We start from the raw sequence: 12,761 nt of genomic DNA, 5'->3' as shown, positions 1-12,761 counted from the left end.
TGCTAAACAGAGGAATAATTTACTGAGAACAAATGTCTGGAATTGTGTATTTTGCCAATGGAATTTCTCACAGTTGGTACAAGAAAATACTCCAAATTAAATCGTTCGGGCTGAATATAACTTTTTTCCTTCTTAAAAATGTTAAAAGAAACACAGCCTGGCTGAGATCTCTTCCCCCTCCCATCAGACAGATTGCTTCTCAGAAGAATCCTCTAAATTGACATTTTACCTGAAAAAGAGCAAAGGCAGATGAAAAATTTAAGTGCGTGTGCTTGGCATGAATAATTTTGCCCCCAAAAAGAGCCTTAAAAGGTTGTCTGCTCTGTTAGGATGGAGTGGAACGAGGTCATATGGGGCCAGGTGGCCTTAGAGGCTCAGTATAAGGAATATGTGAAACGTAAAAGGCTTCAAAGAATATCGCTCCCACCTTAACAATGAGAAAAGGCTGGGTAGTCTAAGGAATTGCAATTTTTTCTGAACCCATTGGAGGGCTGAGGTAGCAAGTCAACCAAGTTAACTGAATTCCAAAGAGAGACGAGCCCCTCCAAAGAGAGGGCCACTATTTCAGCTTTGGCAGGTTACAGGAGAAAGGGGTAGAGGCATACAAGCCAAAATATTAATGAATTCTTAGAGGCCAATGTGGGCCAATGTGTCTGGAATAGGCTTTTCTCCACAGGCCTCCACCAGGTGCTTATGAAAAATATTGGGATAAGTCAGGAGACCAGAGAGAGGCTCCCTCAGTGGCACAGGAGTACAAGAGGTGTTTGGTGGCTGTGGAGGCAGGAGTGAGGGGAGGAACTTTGACTGCTTTGTCTGCTTCCCCATGTGAAGCAAAAACAAACCCTCAGATCACAGGCAAAAATTCATTCTCCATGGGGAGGAATAGAAACAACTGCCTTTGCTTCTAGGGAAGCGTAGGAAACAGTCCTGTCCTAGGACACAGGCTGAGATCCAGGGCGGCTGCAGGAAAGATCGAGACAAATCCCTCTACTCCTGCGCAAGGGCAGGAGACAGTCTCGGACCAGGATCCTACACCAATAAGGAGCTGCGGTCTGCTACTGCTGGAGGAGGAGCAAGAAAACTCCCATCCAAGGCAGAATACAGAGACGAGGCAGTTTTTGCCGCCACAGAGAAGACGGGAAGGAATGCTAAAATGAACAAACAAAACAAAAACAAAAACCCTACCTTTGAGGCCCAGGCACACAGCCTGCTTAAGATTGAAGCTAGACCAGGACAAAATGGAACTTCTGTGCTCTTACTGCTCAGCCTCTTGTAACAAGGAAGGGTATACTACTGCTGGGAGAAGGGTGAGAGCACGGAGAAAGACCCCGTTTGAGGCACAGGCATGCAGGGAGGGCTGAAAGCCGAGGGGAGATTGAGAACACAGGAAACCCCTCTGCCACCTCGCTCCTATTCTAAGCTTAAGGTAACAGCAGTCTACTCTAGAGGAATTTGAAGGCTGTGGTGCACTGAAGGTAACAACAAAACTCAGACCTAGATCAACTCCTGACTCGATTGACTTAGCTCCCCGCCCCCCACCCCAGCCCCATGGTAATGACTTCAGAGGAGAAGATGCAAAAACAAACCCTGGGAAACTCAGGTTGATTCTTTACGTGGCTGTGCCCTAGAAAGGCTGTGTGACCTAAGCTAATCATTTGACTACTCTGGCGCCTGATTCCCTCAGCATTCAGGGTGTCTAATTTCCCTTTCCACTCCAGCATTCTCTGAGCAGACAGCGTGTCTAGAAGTTCTCTGAATTGAGATCCCGACCCTGGCTCCAAAGAGCAGGGACAGTCACCCGGAGCGGCAGTCACGGTAAACAGTAGGTGTTTTCCTTCTAGACTTGCCAGTTTCCCAGCTTTGAGGCATTCAGGACCAGCGAATGCTCATGGAAAGTGATTGTGCTGTGCAAGTAAGCACGGAAAGCCAGCAGTCAGCACTGCCACACTTGCTGCTGCCACAGCTGAGTCCCCTGAGATAAGCTGACTGCAGCAGCTGCTGAGGCTCCCGCAGCCGCAAACACCACCCCGATTCCCAAGTAATCACAGGGTGCCTGCTAGAACCTTCCAGACAAGGCCGTGTTGCAGATAGCAGTGCTCTGGAGGGAGAGAGACTACTGGGCAGACCCGCCCTAGGGTAGACTTAAAGATGCAAAGCTGGAGGGAATGGCTCCAGGCTCCCAGAACAGTGTCACTTGACAAATTGCTTTTCCGTGAATTTGTGGTTTGCAGAGTGATTTGAAGGGAACTGATTTCCTTCAGTGGGGTACTTTCCTCCTTTTCCCAGATTCCTTTTCTGTCAAGACTGCAGCTTACCTTCAATCACTTTCTCCCTTTCTGTTATCGAACCTGGCTCTGACTTAGACTTTATCTGATAAACTCATTCACACTGGGTATGTGAATAAGTCATCTTAAAGCACACCTCTTTAGACCCTACATTTGATGGCAGTTCAAAATCTGCAAGAGGAAGAAATCCAATGGAGATTTTCAGACATTTGCATGGGGGAATATTGGGTGAAGGGGCCTTCCCATTCCACCCCTCCCCCCCCACCACACACACACTTCACCCACACAAACCCTGGTGAGGCTGGCTGTGCTGACGTACAAAGATTTGGCCAACTGCACTCTGCCTGTTTGGGGTGCAGGGCAGGCCCAATCTAAATAGGAAGTAGGTGAAGTTCCCTTCGGAGCTCATTCTTTTCTCTGACACCCAAGGCACCTGTTATATTTCCCCTAAGTTCTATACACCTTCCATTTTCCCATCACAAGGGTACCTGTCTTGTGTCGCTTCAGTAATTACTCATTGCTTTCCTCTGCTGGTTTTAGCACTACCACTCCCAGGCAGAATATTTGGTTTTAACAAGAATCTGCTGAAAATGATGCTGTGACACAAAAGGGAGAGTGGGAACTTCAGGAACCCATGGTGGGGCTGTGGAGATATTTGAGGATAGGTGCGTCAGGGACCCCCCCAAATCCTACCATCAGGACCCAAGCCCCTCCATCTTGATGGCAAGGGTCTTTCTTATCAGCCAGGGCTGGTGGTGGCTCTGGGGCATTCCCCGGAAAGGAACATGCTAGAACATAGCAGACCGAAACAAGAAACAGGAAAGACGAGTGGGCGAAGAGGGGAGATCTGCTGATGGGGAAGGAGGAGGGGAGGAGCCGGACGTAAGCATCGGGGATAGAGATCACTTACTGACTAAAATCATTTTCTGCACAGAACCAAGATCTGCTCATCCTTTGGAACTGAAATTTAGTTCATTGAAATTAGTTCCGTCATGTTGTCAGACTTATTTGTGGCTCTAAGTAGCACTATTTGAAGTCAGCTTTTGCAGGAAAGTTTGAAGGCATCCGAGTGCAGGGATCAGAAGACCAGGAGGTAGGAGAGTGAGAAGTGAAACCTGAGCCAGGCTGCTTTCTCCAGGGCAAAGTAGTAGTTTGGCCAGATACAGTTGATACCTCAGTCAGTCGGGTAGTGAGCATCCTGCTTTTGTGGACTGATGATTGGGCGTGGAAAATGTTCATTCGATTCCCCTTCCCTGCTAAAATTTAACTGTCAGACAAACTTTGGTCACATTTCAAATGACAAGGTGGCAAAAAGGCTGTTTTAATACTGATTCTTCTGCTGAGGAAATCTTATGGCTGGGTGGTTGATGGTATTTAGTTTTCATATTACTTTCTCTCAAAAGTTATTATTTTATTAAATATACATCTATTTCTACAAATGTTTGGGATGCACCGGTATCGCCTCTTTGCTTTCTCTGGTTGTTGCTATGAAAATTAACCAGGGGGTTGAAGCTATACCCTTTCGATTAAGTGAATACCTGAAGCCTGGCTAACATCTGAATTGCGAGGTCACCCTTTCGGCTTTGTGAGTGCTTCCCCACACTCAATTCATATCCAGGAGGTGGTGGTCTTGTTATCACCACCTCTTTCTTTCCCTGCTCTTCCGCTCCTACAGAACTGCTGCTAGGAGAGGCTGGGCTGGCTCTGCTCTGTGCCTGTGCTGAGACCGCTCGGGTCCCCTCCAGTCCCTCCCTTCCAGCCCTTTGTAGGGAAGGAGTGTCATTCCAGCCCCTCGGAACAGCAGGCCGCACAGTCTCACCGACCACTCTTCCTGCCTCTCCGTTCTTTACAGAATGGGCTGAACGGCTTGCACCTGGCCTCTAAAGAAGGCCATGTGAAGATGGTGGTTGAACTTCTGCACAAAGAAATCATTCTAGAAACAACAACCAAGGTACGTCTCTTAGGGAGTGGGGGGGGGGGCTTTACGCTGAAAATTCTAGTGTGTGGGTCCCTTGTGTGTGTCCCAGATCCCGGCATAAAACCCAAACTTGCTTCTGAATTTCTCTTGCCTTTCTAATCATTTCCTAGTTCTGTGAGTCCCTGAAATCACTTGAAAACACAGGACATTATTTCCACAAAGTTTCAGTAGGCCTTTATTTTATCCTCGTCCCTAGACTATAAGCCTAAAAATAAAACCCTTTTTCTGGTGGACCATTTTCAGGCTTCTTAACTCAAATACAGGGACTAAGAGCATTGTGAACCCCACAGTCAGGTGCCTGTGGTCCAAATCCTGAAGAGTTCACACTCCATGACCTAAAGCAAGATGCTCAGCCAGTGAGAAGCCTCTACTTCATTATCTATAAAATGAGGATTATGCTACTTAGTTGTAGGATTGGCATGAAAATGAAATAAAATAGTGTATATAAAATACCTAGGAAGGAATCTAAAAATATTGATGACTGTGTTGTTACTGAGGACTGTAGAAGAATCAGATCCTTCATTTATCCTCTGCACCAAGAGTCTTCCTTGGTCAGCCCCAGACCTGTCTCCTCTCTTGACTGATTACCTTGAACAGCCTTTTCTTTCACTAGGAGGCATTCGGCAGAGGCTGCGTCACACCTCTCACAGTGGTCTATATCTCCCCATAGCAATAGATTATAAACACCAGCGGCTTAAGTCCAGAAACCACAGTCATGAAATATGCAGCTACGAGTTGCGAAATCAGTTTTATATCTTACATACATGCATCTCGTTTGTTCATTAGGCAAGATGCAGCCAGCATTGAAACACAAAACTAAACAAAAAGTCTCCTCTGTTTACCGATTTGAGCCCTGTTTCCTCTTCTCTTCCTTCCTTTGTTACCTCCCACAGTTTTCCTCTTGGGCTTGTTCCTCAAGCCTCTAATTTTCCATTTGTTATTTATTAAACATGGTCTCACATCAGCCTCAATTTCGGTTCCACACAGCAAACATTTTGCTGCCTCTCAAGCAGAGAACCAGAAGAACACTATGTAGAGAACAGATATAATTTATAGTTATGAAGTGAACTACCAAAATATTATGAAAGTAGAATCATCTCTTGAGGTAAAATTCTGTAATTTTCATGTCATTTCCTGAAGGTGAAAAGATCTCTCAGGTAAAATAGACGGAGTTGCTCTTTCTGAACGTGTATGGGGCATTTTGCTCCCACCCCCTGAAGAATACCAATTGTTTGCACGCTGCTCCTCTGTGGGTGAAGGGATGAAATTAGTTTTTCTCTGATGCTTTCACATACCTGGCTGCAAGCAGTGTGCCATCTGACGGGCCCTGTGTGGGCCACAGCCGCCTTTCTTCCTCTGGCCTTCCCCCAAGAGCTGCAAAAACATTATGCCTCAGCATTTTTACTCTCCGAATTTCCCCCTTTGATTGTTATTTTGCAAGTGAACACTTGGAGTGCCTGTGTTATTTATAGAAATTTTATAAGTCAGCGTGGTTTCTGAATGCCAAACAGAGAGAGAGAGAGAGAGAGAGAGAAAAAAAAAAAAAGGTGAAACTGAAACCGTGGGCTAAGAAAGACTCATAACAGATTGAGGAATTGTAATGGGTCTCGCAAGCCTGAGGAAGATTAAAAACAGAAAAGAATAAAAAGCCAAAACCAATATAGTTTCCTAAACTGTGCTTAGAAATTTTAAAAGCAGAAAACAAATGCATTCTCTCCCCATCCTGCTACCCCCACAGCTTGGAGGCCAGAGCTTAGCATCCACGATGGTGAGAGAGCTCCGATCCCCCGTCACATTCACTCAGCTCCTACTGCAACCACCCTCCCTTCCCCGAGCTCTAGGACTCCCTGGAAATGGAAATTGGGTCTTTGTGGATCAAATATAGCTAAGAAATTTTTCCTGCTTCTTCAAGGGCATGTTTTTTCACGCTGTGGGAGGGCCCATGACCCCCCTCTCCCTGTGACTACTGACCCAGGGACAGGGGACCTTCTTTGAGGCTGACAATGTGTGCATGTGTGTATAGATGGAGAGGGGCGCTGTTCCCCAGGCTCTTCCCTTTGCTCTGACTCCTCATCAGTGCTCCCCTCAGTCCGGATCCAGAAGACAGCTACGATCTACAGCCAGAATCCCACATCCGAGCAGCTTCCCTTCACAGGGTTTATACGGGGAGAGCTCTGATGTAGTGTGATTTCAGGCAGGAAGATGCAGATGGAAGAAACATTCAACATAGCTTTTGGAAGGCAGGGCGTCTGAATCTCAATCATATTTGGATCTCCATGCCTGATGCAGAGCCTGACATACACATGCGCTCACCGAGTGATGAATGAATGAATGGACACAGCGTACCTCCTTCTTCTAGATGAAGAGACTTGGAGTTCTGAGTCCTGATTTCTAGAGAAGGGCCTTGTTCCACCTTGTACAGAGCGTGAGTCGGACCCAAGTGCCAAGGCTTCTAAATGTAGGCTCTTTAGACTTCTATGAAAAATGATTAATTAGCATCTATACATTCATTTCTGGCACTTATTCTCTGACAGATATTTGAAGAAGAGCCCTTTTGTTTATCAAATGGGACTTAAGAAAAAATCAAAAAGATAAGTTCAGGTCAGGAAGCAACAAGCAGGAACCTCCTGCCTGATATAGGCCGCACTTTAGAGGCAAAGACCTGAGCCCCTTCTGGCCCCCCAGAGCGCATTCGGTGGGGATGACTCCCCCATCTGCGGGTGCTTGGGGCAGCAGTGACTGGGTGGCCACAGAGCTTGGACCCTGTGCTACTCAGTTCCACCGGGGTGGGGACCTTTTACTCCCAGGTAACAAAGGGCCAATGTACGTGGAGTGGGTTTGAAGGTACTGCTTGTCAGGACTTGAGTTTCCTGAGACTGATTAGTAAGTATTTATGTGGTTTAGTTAAAAACTATATACTGTCTGAACTAGAAAAAATGAGGTCGTTTGAGATCTCTGCTCCTTAATAGCAGAGGGACAGATGGGTCCAGCTGTGGTCCCATTTTCTCCCTCCTGCCCTATTTGATAGAAGTTGTTGGGCGGGGCCTGCGCTGCCCGCGTCTCACTGAGCACAGGAGCCAGTGGGATCATGGGGGAGAGTCACCCTTGGAGAACATGCTGACATTCCAGCCCTGGACATCCAGGAGACAGGAACGAGCTGGGCAGGGAGACCAGTGTCCTGGAGGAGAAGCCTGCTAAACCCAAACCCTGTCTAGGAATTGTTAAATACCCAGGATGAATCCATATGCAAAAACCTGAAAGTTCCACTCACCTTCCCAGAACTTGCCTGGTTTTTTAGTCTCTGTTATCAATTCTTCGCTTTTAAAAAATTTACTTTAAAATAATTTTGTATTTCATTTTGTTGTAGTATCTATTCTTTCTGGCTTTTCTCTCCTCTGTTATTTGATGAACCCTGGCTCATTATATTTTACTAATTAATATTTCAAATATTCTTTCTTTGTATTTTCCTTTGCCAAATTTTATCCTATTTTATTCTATTTACTTTGCCCATTTATTTTCATATTTTTCTTATCTTCCCTGCATACATTATATAGTTTATTTTATTACCCTCTCCCAACTCCTTTACATATTTCTACCCTTTTTTTTCCTGTTTGATATTTTACTTGATTTCTTCCCCTCTCATTCCCTCTGTCCACTTTGGTCCAGCTTTTGCTCAGTGGTCGTTACTGTAATAGCATCAAGTATGCTGAGCCCACAGGATCTGCTGGCCTTTTCTGCAGAGTTCCAGCCCTCACAGGGGCATTGCATTGTCCTGCAGAATTAGAAGTTGGGAGGATCTGGAAGTCCAAAGAAGGTTACTTGCCTGGAAAACGTCCAATATGGGTCCTGAGCAATGCCGGCTGTCTGTCAGCTGGTGACAGGATGCTGCGGCTACATGCAGTTGATTAGTGTTGAGGTGTTGGCTTTCTTCTTCTTTGGCATTATTTCATTATGGAGAACAGGAGTAATTTCCTTCCTTGTGCTTTCAGGACTATTTCAAGATGTGTGGTGGGTCAGGCACGTACATGTCTACCCCTTTTGGCCGTAAAGAAAACCACTGCCCGCTCTCAACCAGCACCCCTGTTTCTGTCCCTTTGACAGTCACTTACACAGGCCCCGTGGGAAACCTCCTCTTCTTCCTCCCCCCTGTGTTTCAGAAAGGGAACACAGCTCTGCACATCGCCGCCCTTGCTGGTCAGGATGAGGTGGTCCGGGAGCTGGTCAACTATGGCGCCAACGTCAATGCGCAGTCACAGGTGATGGCTCTCTGCAGTCCCGCACTAGAGAGCGCTGCCTTCCTTCTTCACCCGTGCGTCCGTTACCCCGTGGGCATATTGGCTATTGAGGTAGTCTACACACTGTGTATCTGAGTCTAGATTTATTCGTGATGTGTCTCCAAGCAATGAAGAAGGCATCCTTTATTTTTTTCACGCTTCTGCTGCATATGCTAAGCATAATGTGGTTGGTTATTGTGGACCCCCTTCCTTGTTCAGGTAACCAGCCAAATAGTATATTTAGTTATGACTCATTTGGGGAGAAATATATGGGGACATTGATGAAGAAGGGAGTGAAAATAGAGGGGAGGTGTGTGCGAGAGGCCGAGTGATGGTGGCGTCGGGCAAAAACAGACTTCCCTGGACTGTGGCCCCCACCTCGTGGCCTTTTATGATAATCCCACTAAGCTGTTTATTTTTTTAAATTTATTTTTAAATTTTATTTTAAATTTTAAAAATTTAGACGTTTATACAATCCATAAAATGATCCCCCGATGACTCTAGCACTCATCTGGCACTTCACACAACCATTACACTAATATCGACTATCTACTCTATGCTTGCTCTAAGCCATTTCAGAGTGGCAGTGAGTTTTTAGAACTGGAGAAATGGGCGGGGATATTGCCTTGTGAGGTAGGTGAAAATAAGATACTGAGGGAGCTGTCCTTATGTTTAGAGGATTTTGCATGGTTTTAGCATCTCTCACTATGGTGGGTGAATTGTAATGACTTTATCTCTTGGTTTACAGAAAGGCTTTACGCCCCTGTACATGGCAGCACAAGAGAATCACTTGGAAGTGGTTAAGTTCTTACTGGAGAATGGAGCTAATCAGAATGTAGCCACAGAAGTAAGTACCTTGGGAAATGGCCTCACTGCTGGAGGTCTCTGGGGGTAGGACATGGTTGTATGTTCCTGGGACGTGGCTTGAGATGCATCCTCTGTCATGATAAGTGTAAAGTGTCATTGAGTGCTCTTGACCTTCAGATCACTGCACTAATCCTGGCTGCTATCAGGCTCTGCAAGGGAGTAAGAGACAGACACATAGCAGAGAAATGACATCAGTCTAACATGTCAGTCCCACTATAACCAACAGTGAAAGCTGGACAGGAGTGGGGGTGGTGTGGGTGTGTCGGGCTGACAAGTCTGCCTTGGACCTTAATGAGTTAGGCTCTTGCCATGAGTCCACTGTACGCTCTTGGACAAATCACTTCAGTTTGATCCTGAGTTTTGTCATTGGTGAAATGATGAAACTGGACTTAAAGCTAAGAGTTCTCTTGACCCTTAATGTGGTAAGACTCAACAATTACATGACTTTGTTATCATTCTGCTTTGCCAGTTCATGGGGTCCTGTGGCCCTCAATATACAACTGAGTGAATTAATAGAAGTAGCTCACAATTGCATCCTCAGGAGTTCAATAATATTTGTGAAATGAATAAATGAATGATTGTCTGCCACGTTTAAGGTGCTGCCTGGTCCCAGTAGATGAGTGAGAAGGAGGGCAGGCAACGAAACAAAGGCTTCTCAAGAAAAACTACTGTAGTCTCTGTAGGTTGAAGAGAAAGAAAGTGGGGCCAAGAATGGCTTAGCGGGGAGGTGGCATTTAAGAGGAGCTTGACGGATGAGGAGGGCTTTGAAGAGCAGAGAATTGGAGGCTGAAGGCCTGTCACAAGCAAAAGCCCTGAGATGTGAAAGCATGTGTCCTGCCTTGGGGACAGCCAGCGGTCAGACGCAGTCAGAGCAAATCCATCTTTCTTCCTCCTCTCTGGCCAGGACGGCTTCACGCCTCTAGCTGTGGCTCTGCAGCAGGGCCATGAGAACGTGGTGGCACACCTCATCAACTACGGGACGAAAGGGAAGGTGCGCCTCCCTGCCCTGCACATCGCGGCCCGCAACGACGACACCCGGACAGCTGCGGTGCTTCTGCAGAATGACCCCAACCCGGATGTGCTTTCCAAGGTGAGGACAGCCAGATGGAGGACCAGGAGACTTCTAGGGCCTGGATAGTGGAGACATATAGGTTACGAAGGCACCATCAATTCCCAGCAATTTCCCCAAGCACTCACCCAGACCAGAGATGGTGCTAGCTGTGCACATGGACCACCAGCCCCACCGTGACTTCAGATCCCCACCAGGACATATAAGAGCCACAGAGGACAGCTCCGCTTTAAATCCCTGGTGAATGCCAAGAAAACTGTGCTTGGCGTGGAGCAGGGAAGGTTCTTATTGCTCCAGGCCTTCCAGAAAAGTGTCTAGGTGGGCAGGAAGGGTCTTTGGCCGGAGTGAAACTTTGGAATCCCAGCAGGTGGTCTTCTAGAAGTTTATCTCACACTCTTTCCCTGGCTGCCCCCTGGCGGAAGGAAGGAGGTGACCCCACATGTGGCGATAAGAACAAGGAGGGTTCATCCCAGGGGGCCCGGATGGCTAGCAGTGTGAACACTCTGTCTGGTGTTTTGGGTCACTGCTGATACACTTTATTAATTTAGTCTGTTCATTTCTTTCTTATAGTGGGAATGGATTTGCACTGAGTTATTCTCAGTCTACACCATGGCCGCTGGGTTTAGTCTGAAAAACTGCTGACTGGGTTAGGCATGGTCTGAAGTTATGCAAAAAAAAGATGACCCACTAAGAGGGTCAAAGGTCTGGCTTTGACCAGAAGAGTCATCATACTCTTCTAGGGGGCTGAAACAATCCCTAGAATTAAGATTATGGATACCATTCTACTTTTCATTCATTAATTCAGATCTCTTCATAAGTAAGCATTCAGATGAACGGCCCTACAGAGAGGGAGGTAATCCTAGTCCATGGTTTGTCCATGTGAACCACAAAACAAAGGATGTAGGACACTCAGAGGCAGAGCCTAGCTTTTGAATGTAACTTGCCACAGAGTATCTCTTGACCCCTTCAGCAAACGTTCTCATCAGTCTAAATCTGCTTTATGTATAAGGTCCTCTGGCCCTGCCCACGTTTTCAGAATCCCTGGGCTGATTCTGAGATAGAAATGACAGTACATGGCATGTGACAAGTTGTTCCCCCTCTGTTTTGCTCCAGACGGGATTTACCCCCCTCCACATCGCAGCTCACTATGAGAACCTCAATGTGGCCCAATTACTCCTCAACAGGGGAGCCAGTGTCAACTTTACGCCACAGGTAAGGCTCTCTGGCTGTCCCTGCACATTAGCCAGGGGCTCCAGGGTGTCTAGAATCCAGGTGCTCCTGCCACCCCTGTGGTACCATGATTTCCCCTGTACTACAGAAGTCTGTGGGCGAGGCAGCCCTGGTGTCTGTTAAGGCTCCTATTGGTGGATTTCTAATCATATGCCCCTCAGTTTCCATTTGCCCCTTCTAAAGGGAGGAAACCTGGAGGGCCTGGGATTGGCTTTCTTCCAGCCCATTCAGTTGACTCTGGGAGGCCTGGGCTTGGATGGTTACTGTGATTAACCACAATGCTGTCATATCCTTATAGGTTTTGAAATCTATCTTAGGTGAGAAATATCCTAGTGGTAGGCTTAACATGGCTGCTGGTACTACTGCCGCTGCCAGGCTGGGGCCATGGGGCATAGGGGAGTAGGGTACAGAGGGCTGCTTTCCAGAGAAAGATGCCGCCCCCTGACTGGGCTTGTTCCTCCCCTCCAGAATGGCATCACGCCACTGCACATCGCCTCCCGCAGGGGGAACGTGATTATGGTGCGGCTCTTGCTGGATCGTGGGGCCCAGATAGAAACAAGGACCAAGGTGAGTGCCAGTAAGCTCTACAGCAAGACCTGGGGAGGGAGTTCTGCCTTCCAGAGCCTCATCAGAGTGGTGGGCTCTCCGTGACCAGCTACCGATGGGCCTCTCTTGGAACAGTCCATATCGGGAGCCAGGGTACAGCAGGAGACAATAATAAGACTGTGCTGGAGTCGAGCTGGTCCTTAAGGAAGCATCGTGCTTCTGCAGCAGGAATGATGCTGCGGGCTGCCTTCTCTCCAGCGGCCTCTGATAGGTGCCTTTGGGGCTTTCTCTTTGTGACTCTGTCTTTTAAAGGATGAATTGACACCTCTCCACTGTGCAGCTCGGAATGGGCATGTGAGAATCTCAGAGATCCTGCTGGACCACGGGGCACCCATCCAAGCCAAAACCAAGGTATGTGCTTCTTTTCCATAAAGAGCATCTTTTAGGCAGGGCTCCAGGTCAGGCCAGCCTAGAAGCAGATCCCATTTTTGAGAAACATAAATCCTAATACT

The 12,761-nt window shown here is 47.2% G+C and overlaps 1 protein-coding gene across 1 annotated transcript in view; it reads left to right on the top strand.

Annotated features, from left to right (window-relative positions):
- The window catches only part of LOC105301010 (ankyrin-1-like), a 182,261-nt gene that overhangs the window by 117,259 nt on the left and 52,241 nt on the right, over positions 1–12,761 (top strand). Inside the window, exons 2-8 of the mRNA XM_023520081.1 lie at positions 4,045–4,236; positions 8,421–8,519; positions 9,286–9,384; positions 10,309–10,494; positions 11,587–11,685; positions 12,172–12,270; positions 12,562–12,660. Of these exons, the coding sequence (XP_023375849.1) occupies positions 4,045–4,236; positions 8,421–8,519; positions 9,286–9,384; positions 10,309–10,494; positions 11,587–11,685; positions 12,172–12,270; positions 12,562–12,660 (873 nt within the window). The remainder of the gene's footprint in view (positions 1–4,044; positions 4,237–8,420; positions 8,520–9,285; positions 9,385–10,308; positions 10,495–11,586; positions 11,686–12,171; positions 12,271–12,561; positions 12,661–12,761) is intronic.

The sequence above is a fragment of the Pteropus vampyrus genome, unplaced genomic scaffold (genome assembly GCF_000151845.1).
Source record: "Pteropus vampyrus isolate Shadow unplaced genomic scaffold, Pvam_2.0 Scaffold8, whole genome shotgun sequence".
NCBI classification, from domain to species: Eukaryota; Metazoa; Chordata; class Mammalia; order Chiroptera; family Pteropodidae; genus Pteropus; species Pteropus vampyrus.
This window is presented reverse-complemented; position numbering and strand designations above follow the sequence as displayed.